General features: G+C 42.4%; 1 protein-coding gene across 3 annotated transcripts in view; it reads right to left on the reverse strand.

The window, feature by feature from the left end:
- LOC105476041 (grainyhead like transcription factor 2) overlaps window positions 1–22,519 on the reverse strand; it is a 184,607-nt gene that overhangs the window by 5,885 nt on the left and 156,203 nt on the right. For all 3 annotated transcript variants that reach the window (XM_071067933.1, XM_011731661.3, XM_011731660.3), the window contains exons 13-15: window positions 20,883–20,977; window positions 15,598–15,683; window positions 612–676 (exon numbers count right to left, since the gene is read on the reverse strand). In XM_071067933.1, the coding sequence (XP_070924034.1) occupies window positions 612–676; window positions 15,598–15,683; window positions 20,883–20,977 (246 nt within the window). The remainder of the gene's footprint in view (window positions 1–611; window positions 677–15,597; window positions 15,684–20,882; window positions 20,978–22,519) is intronic.

Raw genomic sequence — 22,519 nt, forward strand, 5'->3', positions numbered from 1 at the left:
TGGCTTGCTTTCCTCATCAATAAATCAGAGATAAGAGATTCCACCTCATAGACTGGTGAGAACTAAATAGAGAAATACATGTAAAGTACTTAGGAAGGGACCACGAACCTACTGAACACCCAGTAAATATGACCTATTGTTCTTAACAATGAGAACACACAGGTCCAATGATCATTTGAGAACATTTTCTTGATAATTACCTTAGAAGAATCCCCTATGTTCCAAACCATTTTTTGTTCCTAGTATGCCACCCAGAAACCAACCCCAAGGGCCATATGTGATTCCCTACAAACTCCACTCCCTGCACAAAGGTGACTTCGACGTTCTCCCCAGTGTCCTCAGCACCTCCAGACCTCTGTGGTCTTCCTGCCCATCTTGTCATTGCAATAGGGCATCTCAGCTGACATAGTGCCAATGCACTGCCTCCCTCCTTCCCTCTCTCCCTAAAGATCTTCCAAACCCAATCTGCTCTGCAATTCTCTGGAAGAAGGACACAATTTTTATGAAAAGTGGGCAACAGACCTAACAAAAGACAGGCATCATTTTATTTTTAAGGCATCATGTGGACTTATCTGATTTGAAAGTCAATTTAAGTTCAGTTTCTTTCTTACCCTTTTTTGCTTTTCTTGTAAAGCTTTGCTATCTTCTCCACAGGCAGCCCATATTTCTCAGATATCTGTAATACCAATAACAAGAAGGCAGATGAGCACAGAAGGACGCCCAACTGGAAGCAAGGGGGAAAGTTCCAATTTCACTCCCTTGGCCATTTTCCCGGGAATAGAGTGCTCTTCACTCATGAGTCAAACTCTCAAAACACTCATTTATGAGCCTCTCCCTTTGGATAGACTTTAAATCATTCAACAAAAAATTCAGCCTCATGGGAATTCAATCTATGATAAAAGTGGCATTCCAAGTCAGTCAGAAAAAGATGGACTGTAACTATGATGTTGGATGAAATAGCCAACTAGAAAAAAATTTAACAAGTTACATTGGATTCCTTCTCTACTCCTTACACCAAAATACATTTGATACAGATCAAAGATTTACATGTGAAAGATGAAACCATAAAAGTAGAGGAAGAAACCATGAGTTAATTTTTTGGAGAGCTGTCATCTTAAAGTAAGGAAGATCTTTCTAAACAAGACATGAAACCTGAAGAAAAAGGTCAAAAGGTTAATAAAAACAACACAACTTTAAAAATGCAGTACAGAAAAAAAAAAAAAACTAAAATGCTGAAGACAAAAACACACTGGGAAACATTTTTGCAACACAAATGACAGACATGGAACTAACTTCCTTAAGTTAAAAAGAACTGCAAATCAAAAAAAAGATCAGCAATTCAATGAACAAAGGAAGAAAAAACCTGAAGAAGCAATTCACAGAAGAAAAGTAATTGGACAGTGAGCATATAAAAAAATTATGACTGTACCACACAGTCATAATTTAAAATTTTCAAATTAAAGCAAAGTAGGATACTACTTTTATTTATTTTTATTTATTTATTTATTTTGTTGAGATGGAATCTTGCTCTGGTGCCCAGGCTGGAGTGCAGTGGTGTGATCTCGGCTCACTGCAACCTCTGCCTCCCAGGTTCAAGTGATTCTTCCACCTCAGCCTCTGGAGTAGCTGGGCCTACAGGTGCACACCACCACACCCAGCTCATTTTCGTATTTTTAGTAGAGACAGGGTTTCACCATGTTAACTAGACTGGTCTTGAACTCCTGACCTTGTGATCCACACACCTCGGCCTCCCAAAGTCCTGGGATTACAGGGTGAGCCCCCGCACCCGGCCTATTTTTCAAACTAACAACTAAAACTTGATAATACAGCATCAGCCAGACTATGAGAAACAGCAGTTCTCTCAGATGTTACTCTCAGATGCAAGAATAACATGCTCAACCTCTTGGAAAGAAATTTGGCAGAAGCTATTAAAATTTAAAATGCATATATCCTTTGACCCACATATTCCATATCTAGTAATCAGGTCTACAGAAATACATTCAGATGTACACAAAGATTTTCAAAGCATCATTGTTTAGAATAGAGAAAACTGCACATAACAAACATCCATTAAACACATTTTAATCATTCACACTTAAAACTCATGCAGTCATCAAAAGAAATGTGGGAAGCCTATATGAATTCACATTAACAAAAATATCCTTAACATATTGAGGAGAAAATACCAAGTTGCAAAACTGTGTTTATAGTGTGATCCTACTTGTATTTATATATACATATGTAAGTACACAGAATATTTGAAGGATCCACCAACATATTAACAGGGACTACCCACTGAAGAATGGACAGAAACAAGGAGACCCTTTTACTTTTTATTTTGAAAAATTCTGTTCTATTTATTTTTACAATCATTGCATTTCACTTTTATAAATATAAAGTAGTAATAGTTTACAGATGGATTTGGGAAAGCCCTGCCCTAAATGTCTTTCGTACCCTCTTTGCTCCCAAATCAAATCTGTCTGCCCCTTCTGAGCCCAGCAGCTGGTGGGGCTCACAGGCAGCTGAGAAAGGTGAAGTTTGAAACTTGGATTATTGGAAAGTCTAGCAGAGGCTGGAAAGAGAGGCTGAAGAGGTCTAGAGCAGAGCTGGAGGAGCTTTGGATCCTAAGAAGAGTTCACTCTACAGAGAATCACAGATTCTCACCCTTCCAACTATCTCACCCCACAGGAAGAACTCCCCATCCCCTAATAAGGCCCAAAGGCACGGAACAGGTGAGCAGAGAGCTGGGAGAGCAAAAAGAGACTATGACCGAGCAGCGGGCCTGACAGACATCACTAATCCACCACTGATGAGATTCTCTCACAGCCACACCTGAGCCAAACGAGCCAAGGATGAAAAACAACACATCCAGTGGGGGCCTTTGGACTGCAAAGAAAATTGGCAGAACTTCTGTTGGAGGCATCCATTTGAACAGAACACAAAAGAGCGCTTAGGAAAAACAGAACACTTGTGGAGCACACACACGCGAAATTCTGATATACAAATATGATTATTGATCTAAACATTTTTTTAAGTTGAGCAAATGAATAAAAGGATAGGTGGTCAATTTAGCAAACTTAATAGTGTCAGGAAAAATCAAGTCAAAAACAATTTCAAAGTGCAAAGCAAAAGGATAGAGCATAGATGGAAATCATGACGGAAAAGAAGAAAGACGAAAACATCCTGGAACTTCCCAGAAAGAAAGAGCAAGTTACCCCAAAAAAGGATAAGTCTGGCTTCAGTCTTCTCATCTCAACACTAGAAACCAAATGACAGTGGACAGGAACTCTTACAGACTCCAGGGAAAAAGTATTTCACTCCATAAATTCCATACACCAACAAACTATCTCTCACTTATCAGGGTGAAAGAGCAGTGTATTGAAAAAATACAGTTGGCCCTCAGTATCTCCAGGTTCTGCATTCTTGGATTCAATCAGCCATGGATTGAAGATATTAGAAAAAATATGAAAAATAAAAGTACAATGGCAAAAAGTAATATGAATCAAAACAATACAGTGTAACAATTATTTGCATGGCCTTTACAATGTATTACATATTATAAGTAATCTAGAGATTATTTAAAGTAATGGGAGGCTGTGTGTGTGTTACAGGCAAATATCTATGCCATTTTACTTGAGGGACTTGAGCATCTGTGGATTTGGGTTTGGAGGAGGTATCCTGGAACCAATCCTCCCGAGAACCTCAAGGGACCACTAGACTCACAAAAGAGCTCCAGCCAAATAGCAAATGCATCCAAATGGAGACATCAAACTAGGGAAAGGGGGAAGGAAAAAAGCCACCAGTGTCATGCTGTAAACTTGAGTATACATAGCAGGGGTGTCCAATCTTTTGGCTTCCCTGCGCCACACTGAAAGAAGAATTGTCTTGGGCCACACATAAAATACACTAACACTAATGATAGTTGATGGGCTTAAAAAAAAAAAAAAAAGCAAAAAAAATTCATAATGTTTTAAGAAAGTTTACAAATGTCTGTTGGGCCATATTCAAAGCTACCTTAGGCCACATGCAGCTTGTAGGCCATGGGTTGGACAAGCTAGGGTTACATGGACTGCAAACGTGAAGTGTAAGTGCTAAATAAGGATTCTTGAAGTTAAAAAAGGACATAATACAAAGGAAAATCTAAGCGTTTTCTAGAAATAAAGCACTAAGCTATTTTTGCAAAATCTAGAAGTTGAAAGTTGATGGGGAGAGAGCAGGCATTTCAACTGGCTCATTTTAGCAAAAAGAGGGAAGGCAAGGGAGAAAATATAGCCCTAAGGTCGCATCTCACAGAGGGAGGAGCGGAGCTGGAGGGCGCTGGTGGAGAAAATAGTTGAAAGTTTATTTTCAAATACTAGCAAAGAATTACTTTAAGAATTTGGAAAATTTAGGAAAAGTAAATAATAACTTTCAAATTTAAAAGTTGAAATATAACAACTTAGAATCTGACTGCAAAACTAAAGAGAAAGTAAGAAGAAGCCACAACGTGAACTAAATAATAAACAAAAAGATGGAAGAAAAATCAAATGTATCAGTTATTATACCAAATGAGAATAAACTTCATTCTTCCAGTAAAATCTAGAGTGTCTGAGTGAGTGTAAAAGAAAATAAATAAATAAATAAAGAGAAAGAGAAAGAAAGAAGCTCAGTTGCATGGTGTTTAAAAGAAAAGCACTGAAGACAGAGTGGTGAGTGAAGGATGACTGATGGGTGACCACACCAATCAAATGCAAACAGAAGCAAAAGAGGAGTGACAAGGTATAATTTAAGGTTGACGAGGTTAAGAATGGATATGATATAATGATATGATATATGGATATGAATGGATATGATATATGATATAATGATAAAAAGCACAATTGATGGAGAAGCTACAGCAATCATAAAACTTTATGCATCCGATAACATGGCACTTAAGCAAAAATTATTATAAGTAATTATTACAGATGTAATCATTTTTGCTTAAGTGCCTTGCTTTTGCAAAATGAAAGTACAATTATTATGGGAGATTCACTTGAAAACCTTGAAACAATGCAATTATAGTGAGAGATTTCAATAGACCTTTTTAAGAATTGAACAAATCTAGTAGACGGATAGGTAAAAACAGTTGGATAATCATTATACTTTATATAATATACACACACCTATAACACACATTTATATATAGATATACACACACAAATATTATAAATATTACATATCCTAAAGAGATTCTCCCATGGATTGGGTAACAAAGATAAGCTACGTTGAATCACAATTCAATAAAATTAGAAATAAAAATGTTGTAAGTTTCCAGAAATGTTTAACCTCTTCTAAATACTTCTATGTAACCCTGGCTGTATAGCAGCTCACCATCTCTTTAGAATATCAAATTCCTTTAGCGACTGCTTGAGAAGAATTATATCTGTCTAAACGAACACTAGAAAGGTTCCTCGAATATTTTAATGCTGTTAATGCTGTTTCCAAATCTGGTGAGACACTCAATAATGTACGGTTGACATAGCTTTCATCACACCTCCCCCAAAATACCGTTTGGAAGAATTTATGCTTTCTTTCTCTCTTCCTCCCATGCCTGGCATCTGCACTGTTTGTCAATGTCTCCTGGTGGCCATGCTTGCACATGCAAATTAAAAGGGAATTGTCAAGGGGAGCTGGTTCTGCACCCAGAGAGCTCTGAGCAAAGCTTTGCTGAAGGGATGAAGGAAGAGGGACCTAGATGTAGCCAATTCTCAGGAGTCAGCTCACTACCTTCCCCATTCCCTGGGATTCTAGAATGATCCAGTTAACAGAGCTGGTGACTAGAAAAAATCCTCGAAGGGCAACCTACTTCCACATCATTTCTAGAGCTGTCATTTCCTCAGCATGGTTGATCTTAACCTGGAGGTCTACAGATGCCCAAAGAGTATATATATGAACTTGAATGGGGGAAAACATTCATCCTTATTTTCACTAACTTCAAACTGGAATGTAGCATTTTCTTTTTTTTTTTTTTGAGACGAGTCTTGCTCTGTCACCCAGGTTGGAGTGCAGTGGCACGATCTTGGCTCACTGCAAGCTCCTCCTCCTGGGTTCACGTCATTCCCCTGCCTCAGCCTCCCGAGTAGCTGGGACTACAGGCATCCGCCACCACACCCGGCTAATTTTTTGTATTTTTAGTAGAGACAGGGTTTCACTATGTTAGCCAGGATGGTCTTGATCTCCTGACCTCGTGATCCACCTGTCTCAACCTCCCAAAGTGCTGGGATTACAGGCATGAGCCACTGTGCCTGGCCGGAATGTAGCCTTTTCTTCAAGCTGGAACATAAAGTAACATTGGCAGTACCTGTGTCTTTTTTAACAAGGGAAATCACAGATATTTCATGTCATATTAGAATCCTGCAGATGTTCCAAAATACTGATTACATTCATTCATCACTTTGAAATTATAGTAGTTATTAGTCTCACCCATGGATCATATTTAATGCATGAATAAGGAGCACATGTATTTCTATATCATAAGCATGCTTTTTAAAATTATTTTGATGACTAAATATCAATATAACTAGTTTCCTTTATCATCCTATGTATTTTATTTTATACATCTAAAACATTATTCTGAAAAGGGTCCGTATATTTCACCAGACTGCCAAAGGTATCCATGGCACAAAAAAGTAAGCACCCCAATAAACATTTTTCTGTATATAAGAGCTTGTTGCGTACTTGGAAGTCCTATAGACTATGTTATCTGTACCTAACTACCATTCTGACTTCCTTGCCCTTCAAGAGTTGGCTTCTTTGAACTTTGGTTAGTGTTACTTGGAACTTCTTTTTAAAATAAAATGGAAAAATAAAATAGGAACTTTTTCCCACTCAACATCAACCAGCTTATATCTGTTAGTTCCCCCTGTTCTGAAAGAAAACTGAATCTGATGCTTGGGTTTTGTCTTTTTGGGGGTTTGATTCCCAGCTCCCCGAAGCATGAAAGGGAACACCTCAGCTCACAAATCAACTGATGCAAGTCAGAACTGGGTAAGGGGCATAAAATCTAGGGTAGCAGTGGCACCAGCCATAGCTAGCATTTATTGAGTCCCTGGGTCCCCAGCACACAGGCTTGTGGAGCTTTGCATGTATTCACTTGCTTAGTCCTCACATCATGAGAATGGAATTAGTGCTTTTGTAAGCTCTGTTTCTCAGATTAGAGAACCGAGGCTTCCTGTCAGTCAGTAACTCACCCAGGATCCCTCAGCTAGTAAGTGGCAGAGACAGAATTTGAAAGGGAACAACCTGGCAGATGGCTTTAGATTCTGAACTGCTGGAGAAGATGGGCATATGTTGAGATGGTTTGGGGACAAGACTCACAGACCCCATCCTGTACAAAGAAGCAACTGGCAAAGGTGAAACCTCTGCCTCCAGGAGGGCAAAGTCCTGCTCTCAGTGCAACTCTCCGCATCAAAGGCAGCTTACAAATGTGCCACCCTGGGACAGTGTTCCCTGCCTCCATGCACATCAGGGAGATGCGCTTTGCCAAATTCAGAACCCTGGAAAGTGAGACCAGGCAGGATATCATCATGCAGAGGAAGCTGGCCATCTGTCAGGGGTGGCAGAAAATTCCTTCTGCCCAGGGGCTGGATGACATCACCCACACAACAATCCTTCTATGAATGAAAACGTGTGGCACATGATCGTTCTGTTGGAACAGGGTGATTCGGAGTGCTTGGGTTTTTTTCTTTGTGTTTTTCAAGTTGTCTCAACTGAGCATGCATTTTTATTAAAAGTATACTTTATAAAAAGTGCATTATCAATATTTGTAAAAACCCCAAAGACTTCCTTGACACCCAGGAAGATTCTAGATCTTGGAGATGTCTCATCAATGTGTTATTGGTTGCCTGATGATCTAGAATTTTTAGACTTTTATTTTGTGGAAAGTTCTTTGCCCAGAAACCTCATGTATGTGATAGGCAGAAGTGATGGACCAATATAGGATTCAGTCAGCCTTCTCTAGAGGCATACAACAGAACTGCCTGTTCTGGAAGTCAGTTACTTTTAATTGTTTTTATGTGGAGTGATACGCTGTTCATTCATTGGGGGCGCTTAAGATATACATCAAAAAAGCAGTGGACTCTTGCTTGTAAATGCTTCCTAGGTGTCTGTGTTTGACCTGTCAGGAGAACCAGGTAGGATTCATGAATCACCTCCATCCATGAATGACACAGTTGGACAAAAAGTGGGTGCTACTAAGGCCATGAGCAACCTTTTTCTTTGTAGACATCAGCTAGCTTCACCAGAGAGAACATCCCTATCCCTTTCTCTAGCCTCTTTGCCTTAGGGGAAACACAGTCTGTCTCTCCACCTCATAGTACTCACAGTCATTGTCTGTATGTGTATATATATATGTGTGTGTGTGTGTGTGTTAGACACATAAAATACACTAACAGACACACACGCAGACACATGGACACACACACATGGTATATACTCATTTATAATTTCTGTGTGTTACTCTAAGTACCATGTATACACACTCATTTATCCTCACACCAATCCTATATCCCATTTTATTATCCTCATAATATTATCTCATTATTATTCTCATTTCAGAAGTGATGACACTGGAGTGTAGAAAGGTTGAGTAACTTGACCAGCTCAGCTCTCTGACTGCATGGGATCAACAACACACAGACTACTTCTTGCCTAATGGCCTAGTATTGCCTAATCTCTTTTCCTTTAGATGTGGTGAGCTGTGATTGGGAATGTTTATCCTTCTTGTGATAACTTTCCAGTTGTAAATGTCTCCCTAATTGGGCTTAAAATTGCTTGAGGACTTAAGTTGGCTCTATCAATTTGTGGAGCTATCAGCCCTTTGGAAACCACCCCTTCTGGACCCCAGTTTCTACATCTGTAAGGTAGTGATGATGCTATTTACCTGCCATGTTCATGGGGATATTGTAAGAATCCAATGAAGCAGGGGATGTGAATATCATGCCACCCACAGCACTCAGTCTAGGGGTACACATACAGCAGATACCCAATTCAGTCAACTTATGCTGAAGGCTCTGGGAATACACCACAGAAAAGAAACACAGCCCCTGATCTCATGAACTTGACATTCAACTGGGGAAGAGAGAAACGATAAACATGGAACAAATATAACTATGTCAAGTGGTGATAAGTGTTATGAATGACAGAGAGTGATGAAGATGCTATTTACATAGGTGGGCTGGAAAGGCCCATCTGATAAAGCAACATGTGAGCAGCGGCCTGGAGGAAGTGAGCCTTGTCCCTATGGAGGAAGGGCATTTCTGGCAGAAGGAACAGCAAGTGCAAAGGCCCTGAGGTATGAGTGGCCCTGCTGGCCTTGGGGATTAGCCAGAAGGTAGTGGCCAGAGATGCTTTATTTGTAAGATTACTAGGTAAAAATCACTAGAAATGCAGAAAAAAAGAATTGGAAACTCATCTCACTACCACCATCACCACCACCAAATTCTTTGTCTTTAAAAAGCAGTTTAAAACCTAATTATAACAATAAAGAAGCCAAATTGAATCATCAAAATTATGTGGATGGCTTGATTGATGTAATACTAAACATGCAAATGAAAAGAAAAATAGTCTATATTCTCCAAATGATACCAAGTATGGGGATATTTAGTAACATCTGGCTGATAGATAACTTTTTTTCTTGTTCTATCTGGGTGTATAGATCTGTATAGATAAGGATTTTCTGGCAGGTGAAATGAGGGTCTGGGGGTTTAGGACTACTGAATAAGAAGAATAATACAGAAAAGTGACTCAACTTGGCATAGATTAAACCATAATTACATTCCTCTTTGTTGTGGTCAAGAGTTCTTTCCAAAACAGTAAGAGGTCAAGGGTAGTACAAACAAAACATGGTAGGCGTTTTTCACATGTTGCAAGGAAGGAAACCAAATATTCAAAAATGGACATACTCAAGACTACACAGTCATGATTTGAATCGAGTCAGTCAAGTTCCCCAGTCTACCATCTCCTCTCATGCTGCTGCACTTGCACTTAATGGCAGTGTCCTGACCTCACTCTTACATGGAGACTTCTTTTTGTTTTTTTTTTTTAGATGGAGTTTCGCTCTTGTTGCCCAGGTTGGAGTACAGTGGCGCGATCTCAGCTTACCGCAACCTCTGCCTCCCAGGTTCAAGTGATTCTCCTGCCTCAGCCTCCCGAGTCGCTGGCATTACAGGCATGCACCACCACACCTGGATAATTTTGTATTTTTAGTAGAAACGGGGTTTCTCCATATTGTCCAGGCTGGTCTCAAACTCCTGACCTCAGGTGATCCGTCTGCCTCAGCCTCCCAAAGTGTTGGGATTACAGGTGTGAGCCACCACGCCCGGCCTGGAGACTTGTTTAATGAAGGCAAACTCAAAAATATTATCTCAAGGAAGAACATAATGTCTGCTGAGTGTAAGAACAGCCTGATTTCTTAAATAACAGAACTCCATCCTATCAAGTCGCTTAAATTACAGACTCCAGGAAACCCGTGTAGGCTGTAGGAACACTATCACCATCGCCAAACTGTTCAACAAATCTGCCTGATGTGACACCTTCTGACTCAACCCTAAGTTCCTTGGAAGGAAGGTGGCAACACTATTCTATCAAGATGACAAATCCACATTTCACCACCAATTGCCAAAAAAAAATTTTTTTTGGCTCTTTATTCTCCAGTTCAGACTTTCTTCTACACTTAAATAATGCCTGGCTGAGGATAGGGAGTTGGGTGTTCAACAGGAGCAATAAGAGCAGGTTCTCGAATGGAAAGCAATTCAAATATCCCTAATGTGGAAATAGCTGCATCATCAACATCATTGCCATCATCTACTCAGTTAATATCTACTGAATATGTGTGTTAAACTCATTGAATGCTGTTGATGACTTCATTTTATAGATAAGGAAGTTGAGGCACAATCAACCTTTCAATAATTAGTTCAGGAAGAGAGCAAAACAATGTGAGTATTGATATGAAGCAGGTGTTTCTATTTCCAAAACAATTGCAAGACTCACACAAGGCATACTTTTACATTTGGAGTTGTGAATTCTGCTGGCCCTGGAAGACTATGAGTTCCTTTCTCAACAGAAAGCATTTGGTCTTCCCAAGCCCTTGATGAAGGTGATAGCCTAGACCCAGGCCAATTCCTAAAATCCACTGGGATGGGGTTATGAAATAATAGTCTGTAGGGCCATGTCTTGGTTTAAAACTACCTTTGCAGCATGTGCAACCAAAAGAGTGTCATAAGGTGACTTATTACCATCCTAAGTGAATACTGCTTGTAGGACCTTAAGGCAGAATCAGACTCTAATACCAGTTCCCAGCCAAGGTACACACCAGCTAGTGGCTCTCACATTAATGTGCTTCAATTCAACCAGGAAGCTTGTTACCAGTGCTAATTCCTGGGCCTACCCCTATAGAATCTGATTCTGAAGATCATGGGTGGGGTTCTGGGATGGCATCTTTATTTTTTGTTTGTTTGTTTGTTTTTTGAGACAGAGTCACTCTGTCACCCAGTCTGGAGTGTGGTGGCACAATCTCAGCTCACTGCAAACTCTGCCTCCCGTGTTCAAGTGATTCTCTTGCCTCAGCCTCTTAAGTAGCTGGGACTACAGCGCATGCCAACACACTCAGCTAATTTTTTTGGTGGACACTGGGTTTCACCACGTTGGCCAAGCTGGTCTTGAGTTCCTCACAGTAATGAGTAGGGAACTATGTTTGTGTTTATGGGAAGCCATTTTCAACCAGTGACAGAGTTCAAAGTGATGGCCTCGGGTCAAGCATAATATCTCTTGATTAATCATGTTTTCTTAAAAGTTAAGGTTTTTTCCTTTTCTACTCACTGAGTATTTTTTCTATCTATATAACTTTCTACTGTTAAAAACTATAAGCCCCCTCACAATGATATTATTTTGAAATTAAAAGTCAAAACAAAACATGGAGGCCAGGGTCACGTTGCCTTCTTGTCTTGAGACTTTGTTTAATGTGGGGCTTTGGACTGTGGGGCGTAAAGATCTTTCTTGGGAGCAGCTTTGTGCCTCTGGGCTCAGGAGAGAGGACCTCCCCACATGACTTCGGAGTTTCAGATGCAGATACCTGCACCATTTCCACAGCCCCGTGCCTCCTCTGAAATTTCAAATTTGTGGTATATTATGTAATGGAATCATGAGTAAAAATAACATTCTGCCTTTTGGACTGTAGGAAAGGAGTACTTGAGAAATCCAAAATCTGAGGATTTCTACCCAAACAATGATTCACTAACAAAGGCTAATTTAACTGTGGAATTGGTATATACCAGGGGCCAGGCAGAGTTTCAGATCTCTGTTGTCTCATTTAATCCTCACAACAATCCCACGAGGGACGTAGTACTATCATTTCCATTTTAACAATGAAGAAGAGGTTAAGAAACTTGTCCAGCTAGCAAGAGGCACAGTCAGAATTTGAACACAGGTTTTCTGAGGCCAAGCCCATATGCTGACCCCTAAGCTATACTGTCTGTATAGTACACGTGTTTGTTTTATTTTACACACACACACACGCTACCAATATACATTTGTATATATCAATATAGATATACAATGTCATATTGCATATATTTATATTATACACATGCATATTACCAATATACGAGTGTGCACTGGTAAGTGTCACTATGGTAAAGTGTCATGCACTAGTAAGGTCCTGGTCTAAAGAGAACCCACACCCTGAAAGGAAACCCTGTCTTACCCCACCCAGGTCCCAAATAAACTTAGGGTAAAACTACAGTGAGCGGTAGCCACTGTTCTTGAAAATTCTACCACCTCATTTCACAGCATGCTTACGCCCTCGCTTACACAGAGCCTGCTGTCCTTCATGGCTGCCCCCAAGTTGGCGGGGCTGCTTTGTCATTCCAGACTGCATCACCCGAGGTTCCTGGAGGAACTTCTCTTGCACAGCTTTCCCATTTGCATAACTTAGGAAGCAAGGAGATAGCTTGTGTTGGTGCTTCAGTGAAACCTTTTCTTTTAAGACATAAAGGGGAGATGAAATAAGAATTGCCCTAAGAAATCTGACCAGAGCCAGCCTAGGGAACCTGACTTCTCTGTGGCTTACAGGGTCAAAGGATACATCCCCACCCCTCACCCTGTACCTTCAGCTAACCAAAGTGAGGCAGGTGTAATGAGCTCCCACTAAAAGGGATCAACAGCCAGATGCTGCTGTGGCGGGCAGGGTAGGCAGAGGTTGCTGAACTACTGTTTAGATGGGAGTGAAGGTGACATTGAGTTCCACTGTGATCCAGTCCAACTCCATCTACAGAGCACTTATAGAACTGGTCAGATGCCATGGAAGGTAAAGAAAGACACCAAGGAAAAAGGAAGGTTCGGAGTGTAATGAATCAATTCAGAAATGGTTTAAATCAGAGGTTCTCAAGGTTCCTGATCCCCACTTCCTCCCTTCCCTGATCTACCTGCAATTCAGAAGTATCAGAATCTCTAGAGTTGAAGTCAGAGAATATGCATTTAAGCAACTGCTTCTGTGGTTTTCAAATACCACTGTCCCAGTTAAGTCAGTTTTGGTAATATGGTCTTAAAGGCTAGACTGGAGTACGAAATTATCCAAAGTTGTCCAGAGAGGTCTGAATATTTTGTAAGCTTCCAGCTTAGTCTATCCTCTAGCGATCTTAGACTCATTTTAAAAATCTTGGTTTATTTGAAGAGATACAGATCATATCTTTGTGGCATTGATTTCTGTTTTTGTTTTTCCTTAATGTGAAGTAGATCCAGTAACAACAAACTCCATCCTATGAAAAAATCCTGTGGAACAAAAAAGATGACCTAACCCTCCATCAGTGTGTTTCTTAGACGGAGGTCCTTAGTGTTCTGCTTGGAATGGCCTCGGGACTTGTTAACAACAGATCACGGAGGGCAGCGCGATGACATCGATAACATTCCTACACAGTTTTTAAAACTTTCTGGTGAACAATGAATACTAGATAGACAGATAGATAGACAGATAAATAGATATCACAATTCACCATTTTAAAGTGTATAATGCAGTGCTGTTTAGTAGATTCACAGTATTGTACAACCATCACCTCTATCTAATTCCACAACATTTTCATCCCTCCCAAAGAAAACCCATTAAGCAGATGCTCCACCTCCTACCCCCATCCCCTGGCAACCACTAACCTGCCTTTTGTCTCTACGGATTTGCTTATTCTGAACATGTTCTATAAATTGAATCATACCACATGTGGCTTTTTGAATCTGGCTGAGCAATTCCATGCCTTGGAACATACCCAAAAGAATTGGAAACAAGTATTCAAACCAAACTTGTCCATGAATGCTCATAGTAGCAGTATTCACAATAGCCAAAAGGTAGAAAAATTCCAATGTTCATCAACTGATAAATGGAAATACAAAATGTGGTGTATTTACACAACGGAATATTATTTAATCATAAAAAGGGTGAAGTCCCGATTTATACTATAACACAAAGGAAGCTCAAAAAAGGGGATCCCAAACGAAAGAAATGCTGTGATTCCACTTCTAGGAACTATCCCATATAGTTTAACATTTGGCTTCATAAGCCAAGATGCTTCTCCGATGTAGCAGTTTTCCGAACCAACCAATAATGTTGAACTGTGTTCCTGGCTCTATCACAATAAAAAAACAAATCTTCTACAATGTAGTTGTATGGGGCAATGGTGGGGGTGGGGGTGGGGGTGGGAGTGGAGGCAGTTAGAGAGTGTATTCAAAGTAGAGTTCTATTGAGGTTATATTCAGGTGAATAACATATAAACAAAATGTAAAATAACTTCTTGTGAGCCCAAGTTGGGTAATACTAGACAAGACCATGGGTAGGAAGGAAAAGTCTTACTGCAAATCACTATAATTCTGCATCATTTTTTTTTCTTTTCTTTTCTTTTTTTTTTTTTTTTTTGAGGCAGAGTCTCGCTGTGTTGCCCAGACTGCAGTATAGTGGCGCGATCTCGGCTCACTGCAAGCTCCGCCTCCCGGGTTCACGCCATTCTCCTGCCTCAGCCTCCTGAGTAGCTGGGACTACAGGTACCCGCCACCGCACCCGGCTAATTTTTTTATATTTTTAGTAGAGACGGGGTTTCACCATGGTCTCGATCTCCTGACCTCTTTATCTGCCCGCCTCCGCCTCCCAAAGTGCTGGGATTACAGGCGTGAGCCACCGCGCCCGGCTCATTTTTTTTTCTTAACCAAGAGATCATATTTTTAATTTGGACTACACCATCACGGCCAGCGAGACACTTTTTAATTATTTTTGTTTTGTATATATTTGGGAGTTAATCATATCTAATTTGGTTTCATACCAAGAGACAAGTGAGAACTCAGTTTCACCTTCCTCCACAGCATCTAACTGTGATTAGCCTTAAACTGACAGGGAATTGGCAGTTTTTCCGCTTCCTTCTCCTCAAGATGCTAATAAGCCTTGACAGTAGTGAGATCAATGCCTCCACAAATCTCAGGTTTTTCTTGTTCTGTATAAAGCTCATTCTGAAGCCATCTCAGTGGCTGCACGTTAGTACATGGATTCCAGAGGAGAGGGAACACAGCAGGTTTCCTGGAGGCTGAAAGGAGCGTATGGCTTACCGCTTCCATCAGGCCCTTCACTGTGGGAGACTTCAACATCAACGCATCGAACACATCGTCAGTCTCCTTCCTCACGTACAAGAGCACTGGAAGAGAAGGGCAAGAGAGCCACGTGACCGAGGGGCTGCACAATTTCACAGCTACTCCAGGGAACTGTTACCTATCACACAGGTGTTAGAGTCTGGCACCTCCTGCGAAGCCTCAGATCCCTGGTCCAGATAACATTCAACAAGGGTGATTGAGACATCTCCATAAACAACCTGTGGCTAGGGACTGTTAAGGAGTGATTCAATGAGATAAACCGACAACCTGGCCATAAGATGCTTTGACACAAATGTTCCCATTGGAATTTCTCCAGAGGGGTACATGACATCTCTTTCTGCAACCTCTTTCCTCTGTGTTATTTGTTCCTTTGACAAATATTACTGAATGCCCACCTGGGCCCATAGATTGTGTGTGCTAGGAGTTGGGGTTGTAGCAGTGTTAGTTAAATCATAGCTCCTGTCCTTAAGGAGATTGCAGTCCATTGAGAGAAGCAGGTGTTCCTCAAATACGCAGACAACTAGACACAGGGTTATGGAGGAAATGACAGGAAACAGTCCTTATAGGGGCCTGGCCATGACCTGGAAGGGTTGGGGGAAGCTCCTTTAAGGTTCCCTTGAAGGAGAGATCCAGCCTGTGAATTGCGTGTGCATCAATGCAGGCAAGTGACTAGGTGGGAGCAGTGGGGAGAAAGGGAGAAGAGGGAGAGCAAACTCCAGGCAGATAACCAGCATGTGCACAGGCCTGGGAGGGAGACGGGACACTTTCCGAGCAAGGGGAGGAAGAGGAATAGGATGTGGAGTCCCACGGGGCTGGGTTTGACCCCAGAGCGCAACCCCTGCTGTGGGCCCTGGTCATTTAAACTCTCCAAGCCTTGGTCTTCTCTGTGAATCAGGGATAATAATATCTGCCTCGCAGGGCTACTGTGAGGGTTAAATGAAATAAAAGCCATGTGGCACGCTTAGCCCAGGGCCTGCAGTGGGGGAAGCAGTCGTCATGGTTCTACTGCCCTCAGTGAAGTGGAGTACAGCTTTTCTATTTATTTCTCTGAAAATAATATTCTGAATTTGAGAATGTAGAGAGTATGAGATAGTAGGGAGGTCTCGGCTATCTTTAAAGATGTGCATACTGAGGCAGAGAGAGGCTGAGACACTCCCCCAGGGTCCCACAGATGTGACAACTGCTGGCTAATGTTCCTTCTGCCAGCCTTGCCCTTTCTGCCTGTCCCCATCCTTACAGCAGTTGTGTTGCAGCTCAGCTCCCAGAATAAACTTGGAAGTGTCATTCAGAGGCCACCCTCATCCCCACTGAGTGGTCTCCCTCCTCCCAGGGATGTGGCCTCTGATTCTTACTTCAGAGGGAAGGAAGAGGGTTAAGGCTGAAGCCCCACGGCCATCCAGGAAAAATGCAGAGGTCAAAAAACCCTGCCAATTCTGGGCACCAGTGACACTCAGATACCAACAGAGCCATCAACCAGAAGAACAAAGTTGAAGCTAGAAAGTGAAATTAGCTCTCATCCAAACTCCCACCTCCTCCCCCTCCTCCCAATCCTGGGGGGACTCCATTAAAGCTGGTTGCTTCACAAGGGCCAAGTCTACACGGGTGCATGTGGCTTCTGCCTGCATTTCCTTTCTGCAGCCAGTGGATGTTCAGTTAGTATATGAAGAAAAGAAAAAAAAAAGAAAAAGAAAATAATAAACAAGTATTGCCAAGTCTCTTGTCTTTACCAAATATAAAAGTAAAACACCAATTAAATAGATAGAATGTGTCTCCAAATATTTCCAAATTTAGTTCTTTGGAAGGAATATTTTATAGCCTTCATTTCAGCTAAAATAATCGAATGACCTAGTGGCTATTATAAGAGGATGCAATGTTAGCAGCACAAGGAAAAATAATTAGAATACAGGACCTTAGTTACATCCAGATAAGGAAAATTAAAGTCAAGGGAAAAAGCCATTGGTTGCTGCTGCAGATAAACAGTCTATAATTCTCTCTGCAGCCCCCAACAGGAAAAAAGAAAAAAAGTAATTTCCAGCAGGCTGACCCCCAAAGTATATTCTTTTTCTTTGAGGCGGAGTCTTGCTGTCACCCGGGCTGGGGTGCAGTGGCATGATCTCGGCTCACAGCAACTTCTGCCTTCCAGGTTCAAGTGATTCTCATGCCTCAGCCTCCTGAGTAGCTGGGATTATAGGTGTGTGCCACCATACCTGACTCAGTTTTTGTATTTTTAGTAGAGAGGTGGTGTTACCACGTTGGCCAGGCTGGTCTCGAACTCCTGGCCTCAAGTGATCCACCCGTCTCAGCCTCCCAAAGTGCTGGGATTACAGGCATGAGCTACCAAGCCTGGTCCCCCAAACCATATTCTATTATGAGCACTGCTTCCACTGGATTTACAAATCTCTTCTTTTGAAATTGTGGTCTTTGAAATGATATGGCTGCTCTTCTTGCTTCAGGTGTGGCTGGAAAGTGTTAAAGGGAGCATTGTGCCGTGTTGATGGGCCTCCGACAGGCACCAGGCAGGGCAGCTCCACCGTTCCCCTGCTGGGCCTGTTCACAGCAACTGCCGAGGTGTACTGGGCTCACAGTACACCCCCACAGCTTTCCCAGGGAGCCAGCTTTCATTACTCTGTGTCTGTGGCAGAGCGACTGAAATAATCACTAGGCTGATAGTCACAAGAACAACTATCATGCATCCCAGACATTGTGCAGCCAAAGGCAGGCGGCCACACGGGCAGCCCCCAAGGGACTCCCACCCAGTCACCTTGACAAATGGCCACAAAGGCAAAAACCAATAATCACGGCGTTGGTAATAATTATGCCCATTCTCTCTCTTGGAGAACTTCTAATAAATAAACAACAGGCAAAGTCATTGAGCCTCATTCCCCTGCTTGTCAAAGACCAGCTCAGTGGATGCTCCAAGCAAGGGGCCCAGGAACCCCACTGACCTTTTCCAGAGAAAAGTCACTCCTGGGGAAAGTGCCCTTTATTGCTGGAAGGCTACAGCGCCCTCATGTGTCTATGATTCAGATGTTTCAAAGGCCACAGCCCAATACAATTTCTACTGGCAATTTTTGTGCTGGTTTCACAATCTCAAAATAATCTGAAAAACAGTCTTTGGATTACCCTCCAAGCACTCTGTATGAAGGCTAGCCATAATTAACTTCACCTGTGTGATTCTGTGATTCCTAATGTCCATGTTACTGCCCTGACTCTATAGAAAAGGCATCCAAGAGTGAAGTTCAAATGTACTGGAATATTTGATGGTGAGTCTGTGAAATCAGAAATTTTTTTAAAGGTTTGGCTGGGCATGGTGGCTAACACCTGTAATCCCAGCACTTTGGAAGGCCGAGGCTGGCAGATCACTTGAGCTCAGGAGTTCAAGACCAGCCTGGCCAACATGGTAAAACCTTATCTCTACCAAAAAATTAGCCAGACATGGTGTCATGTGGCTGCGGTCCCAGTTACTCAGGAGGCTGAGGTGGGATGATCACCTGAGAGTGGCAGGCGGAGGCTGCAATGAGCTGAAATCACACCACTGCCCTCCAGCCTCGGTGACAATGAGACTCTGTCTCAAAAAAATAAATTTTTTTTAAAGAAATTTTTGTAAAGGTTTAAGTGTTTCTAATGTAGCATTTATGCATTTATGCTGTTTCCATCCAATAGTGAAGCACTAATTACTTATCCACAGTTATGATAATATCACTTAACTAGTTACTAATAATAAAAACTAACAGTTACAACAGTGAACACAGAGTGCTGCCTATGTGGGAGGTACCTGCCTGAAGCGTCTCCCAGGTGTTAACTCCTCAGTCCTCACACAGCTCTATGAGGACAGCACTCCTGCCATCTCCTTTTTACAGATGAGGACGCCGAGGAGCAGAAGTGTGAGGAACCCCTCCAAGGTCACACAACTGTGGGTGGCTGTGGCAGGCTACAGAGGGGTTCTCTTGACCACAGTGCAAATCCCATTACAACAAACAGGAAAAAAATAAAATTTCTCAATAACAAAGTACTTAAGCCTATGCAGATGTTGGGCATATTTAACATGGAGAACTGACTCATTAAAAGTCTGCACAGCACTTTGGGAGGCTAAGGCGGGCGGATCACGAGGTGAAGAGATCGAGACCATCCTGGCCAACATGGTGAAACCCCGTCTCTACTAAAAATACAAAAATTAGCTGGGCGTGGTGGCGCGTGCCTGTAGTCCCAGCTACGCGGGAGACTGAGGCAGAAGAATCGCTTGAACCCAAGAGGTGGAGGTTGCAGTTAGCCAAGAGCATGCCACTGCACCCCAGCCTGGCAACAGAGCAAGACTTTGTCAAAAAAAAAAAAAAAAAAAAATTCTGTACTGCTGGTAGACTCAGGCAGGAGGATAGCTTGAGTTCACAAGTTTGAGACCTGGGCAACATATTGAGACCTCATCTCTACAAAACATTAGACAAATTAGCCAGACATGGTGGTACATGCCTGTAGTCGCAGCTGCTCAGGAGGCTGAGGTGGGAGGATAGCCGAAAGCCAGCAGGTCGACGCTGCAGTGAGCTGTGATTGTGCTACTGCACTACCTCCTAGGTGACAGAGCAAGACCCTGTCTCCCCCCCCAAAAAAAAAGAAAAAAATCCAATACTGGTAGGTCTTGGGTCTCTATAAGCCTCCTCAGTGTTGGCTGCATCAGGATATTGGGGGAAATGTGCACCCACACACTTTCCTCTTACTCCAAGGAAGGGCATGGAATCGTATACGGTATTGACATGTTGGGCAAGACATGAGCACAGTCAAGCTTTGTTTCTTACCCTCTTGGTGAAGCAGAATAAGACCCTTGACTGGGAGAAAATGAGTAAGTGGTGATGCCACAGAAACCCGAGGCTCATTTATTTGGGTGAGATGAATTGTTTGCATGTATCAAATGAGGCTCAATCGCTAGTTCTTATGAGGTGTGACTGTCACATCCACACAGCAAGAGTTTCATTCTTAACCTTGTACCCGGCTGCTTGATGAGTCTGTTTATTCATTACGTTCTCCCAAGGCAAAGGAAAGAACTAGCACCCAGGAATAACAAATGTTTCCTTAAGGTGTTGAAAGGACAGAGTTTAAAGCAAAGGAGAAGACTGTGGACTTCCTGTGTGAAGAGAAAGTCACCAGGCTGGCACAGAGCCATGGGGGCCTGGGCAAGAGGGCTGCAAACTCTTCTTGGGAGAGACACCCCGCATCCCTTCTGGGAGGGCATGCCCCAGCAGGAGAGATACCTCGCTTTGTCCCTTCTTCTTTCATCTGCTTTGAAGGCACTGGACCAAACTCCTCTTCCATGGGCCTGAACATCCGTTTAACCAGGACACTGCCGCTAGAAAAGATAAGCAGAAATCCTTAAGTAAAACAAGCAAGGTGTCAAAACACACATTCATGTACGTGTCAGTTTCTATCTTTTCCTTTGCTTATACCATCCCTATGCTCTATAACCGGATCCACTCGCCAACCTCCTCTTCCCCTTGCAGGTCCCAAGCAATCCCTGTCTGAAGCAGCACACACACCACTATCTTTAGGGCATGGACCTAGCGTGCTTCCCACTGCGGAATATGGATCCACAAAGGTGAGACTTCAAAAGTGGGTTTTCCCCACTCCGTCCTATACCTATCCCTTCTTTCGGCTCAAGATCGGGGCTGGGGGGAAGTAAATCCCTGGCGTCCGTATGGTGTTCAAGTCACATCAGCCCCTCACAACCGGCTGAGGCCTGGGTGGCCTCCTCCCTTTTGCCAGCCCTCTTGGGAGGAACAGCAGAGACCTCTGGAAATGCTGTCAGCCTGACGTGAGTTCTGTGATGTGGCTTTCCCGCCTTCCTGCATTCTACCTCTCCATCTGGCTGCAGCAGATGAGACTGCAGTGGTGGAAGTTCCTTAGACACCCAGACCTCACTGCCCAGGCCTTTGCTCTTTCTCAGGAGAGGTTTGCAGTCCCCTTTCCCAGAAGCCTGTGGTGCTGAGGCCTTGCGTGTCCCCAGCTCGGCCGGTTCTGATGTTTCTGCATTTCCTCCCACAGTCCCTGTCCATTCCGGGTATCCTAAGCAAGGGGAGGAATTTTTTTTTTTTTTTTTTTTTTTTTTTTTTTTTTTTTTTCTGAGAGAGAAACAGAAACTGAGAGGATAGAAGTCATTGATAATGAGAAAATGTCCCCGAATGGAATCTGTTTTTCAAACCTTCAAGGGAACAGATGCAGGTTTTTAGAAATTTTTAGTGTCTCTGAAGATTCCTGGGACCCAGTGCTGATCACAATCCCAAAAGACACAATCCCAGGTGCCATGATCCTGAATGTTGAAATCCCAAAAATACGACGTGAGGGATTTTAGACTTCAGGGCTTTTGATCTTTTGAGATTTCAACATTCAGGATTAAGGCCCAAGCTTCCAGGGGCCAGGCACGTGAAACAATGCGAGATGGGTAGCTCCGCACAGCTGTTAAGACAGGAACTCTGAGACCACATGACCTCGGTTTAAATCCCCGCCTTATAATTTGCTATAGGAGCCTGGACCAGTTCCTCAACTTTCTTGGGCCTCAGTCTCCTTATCTTTAAAAGGAGGCTGTTAAGAAAATTGAATAAATCCCCATGTGTAAAGCACTCAAGGCTCCCTGATACATAGTAAGCGCTCTTCAAGTGTTAGATGAAGATGATGATGATGATGATGATGACAACAACAAGTTGGAGAGATTAGAGGAAGAGAGACCTTGAGAAGAGTAAACAAGGCAGACAGTTTGAAAGATGTTCGAGTTTCCATTTACCATCAGATAGCAGACATCCCAAACAGCCACTTTGGTCACCTGAAGGACTAATGTTGGTAAAGCTCCCTGCATGGGAGATTGACAGTATTATTAGTCCCAAGCTTTCAAGATCAT

This window comes from Macaca nemestrina, chromosome 8 (assembly GCF_043159975.1).
Source record: "Macaca nemestrina isolate mMacNem1 chromosome 8, mMacNem.hap1, whole genome shotgun sequence".
In the NCBI taxonomy this organism is placed as follows: Eukaryota; Metazoa; Chordata; class Mammalia; order Primates; family Cercopithecidae; genus Macaca; species Macaca nemestrina.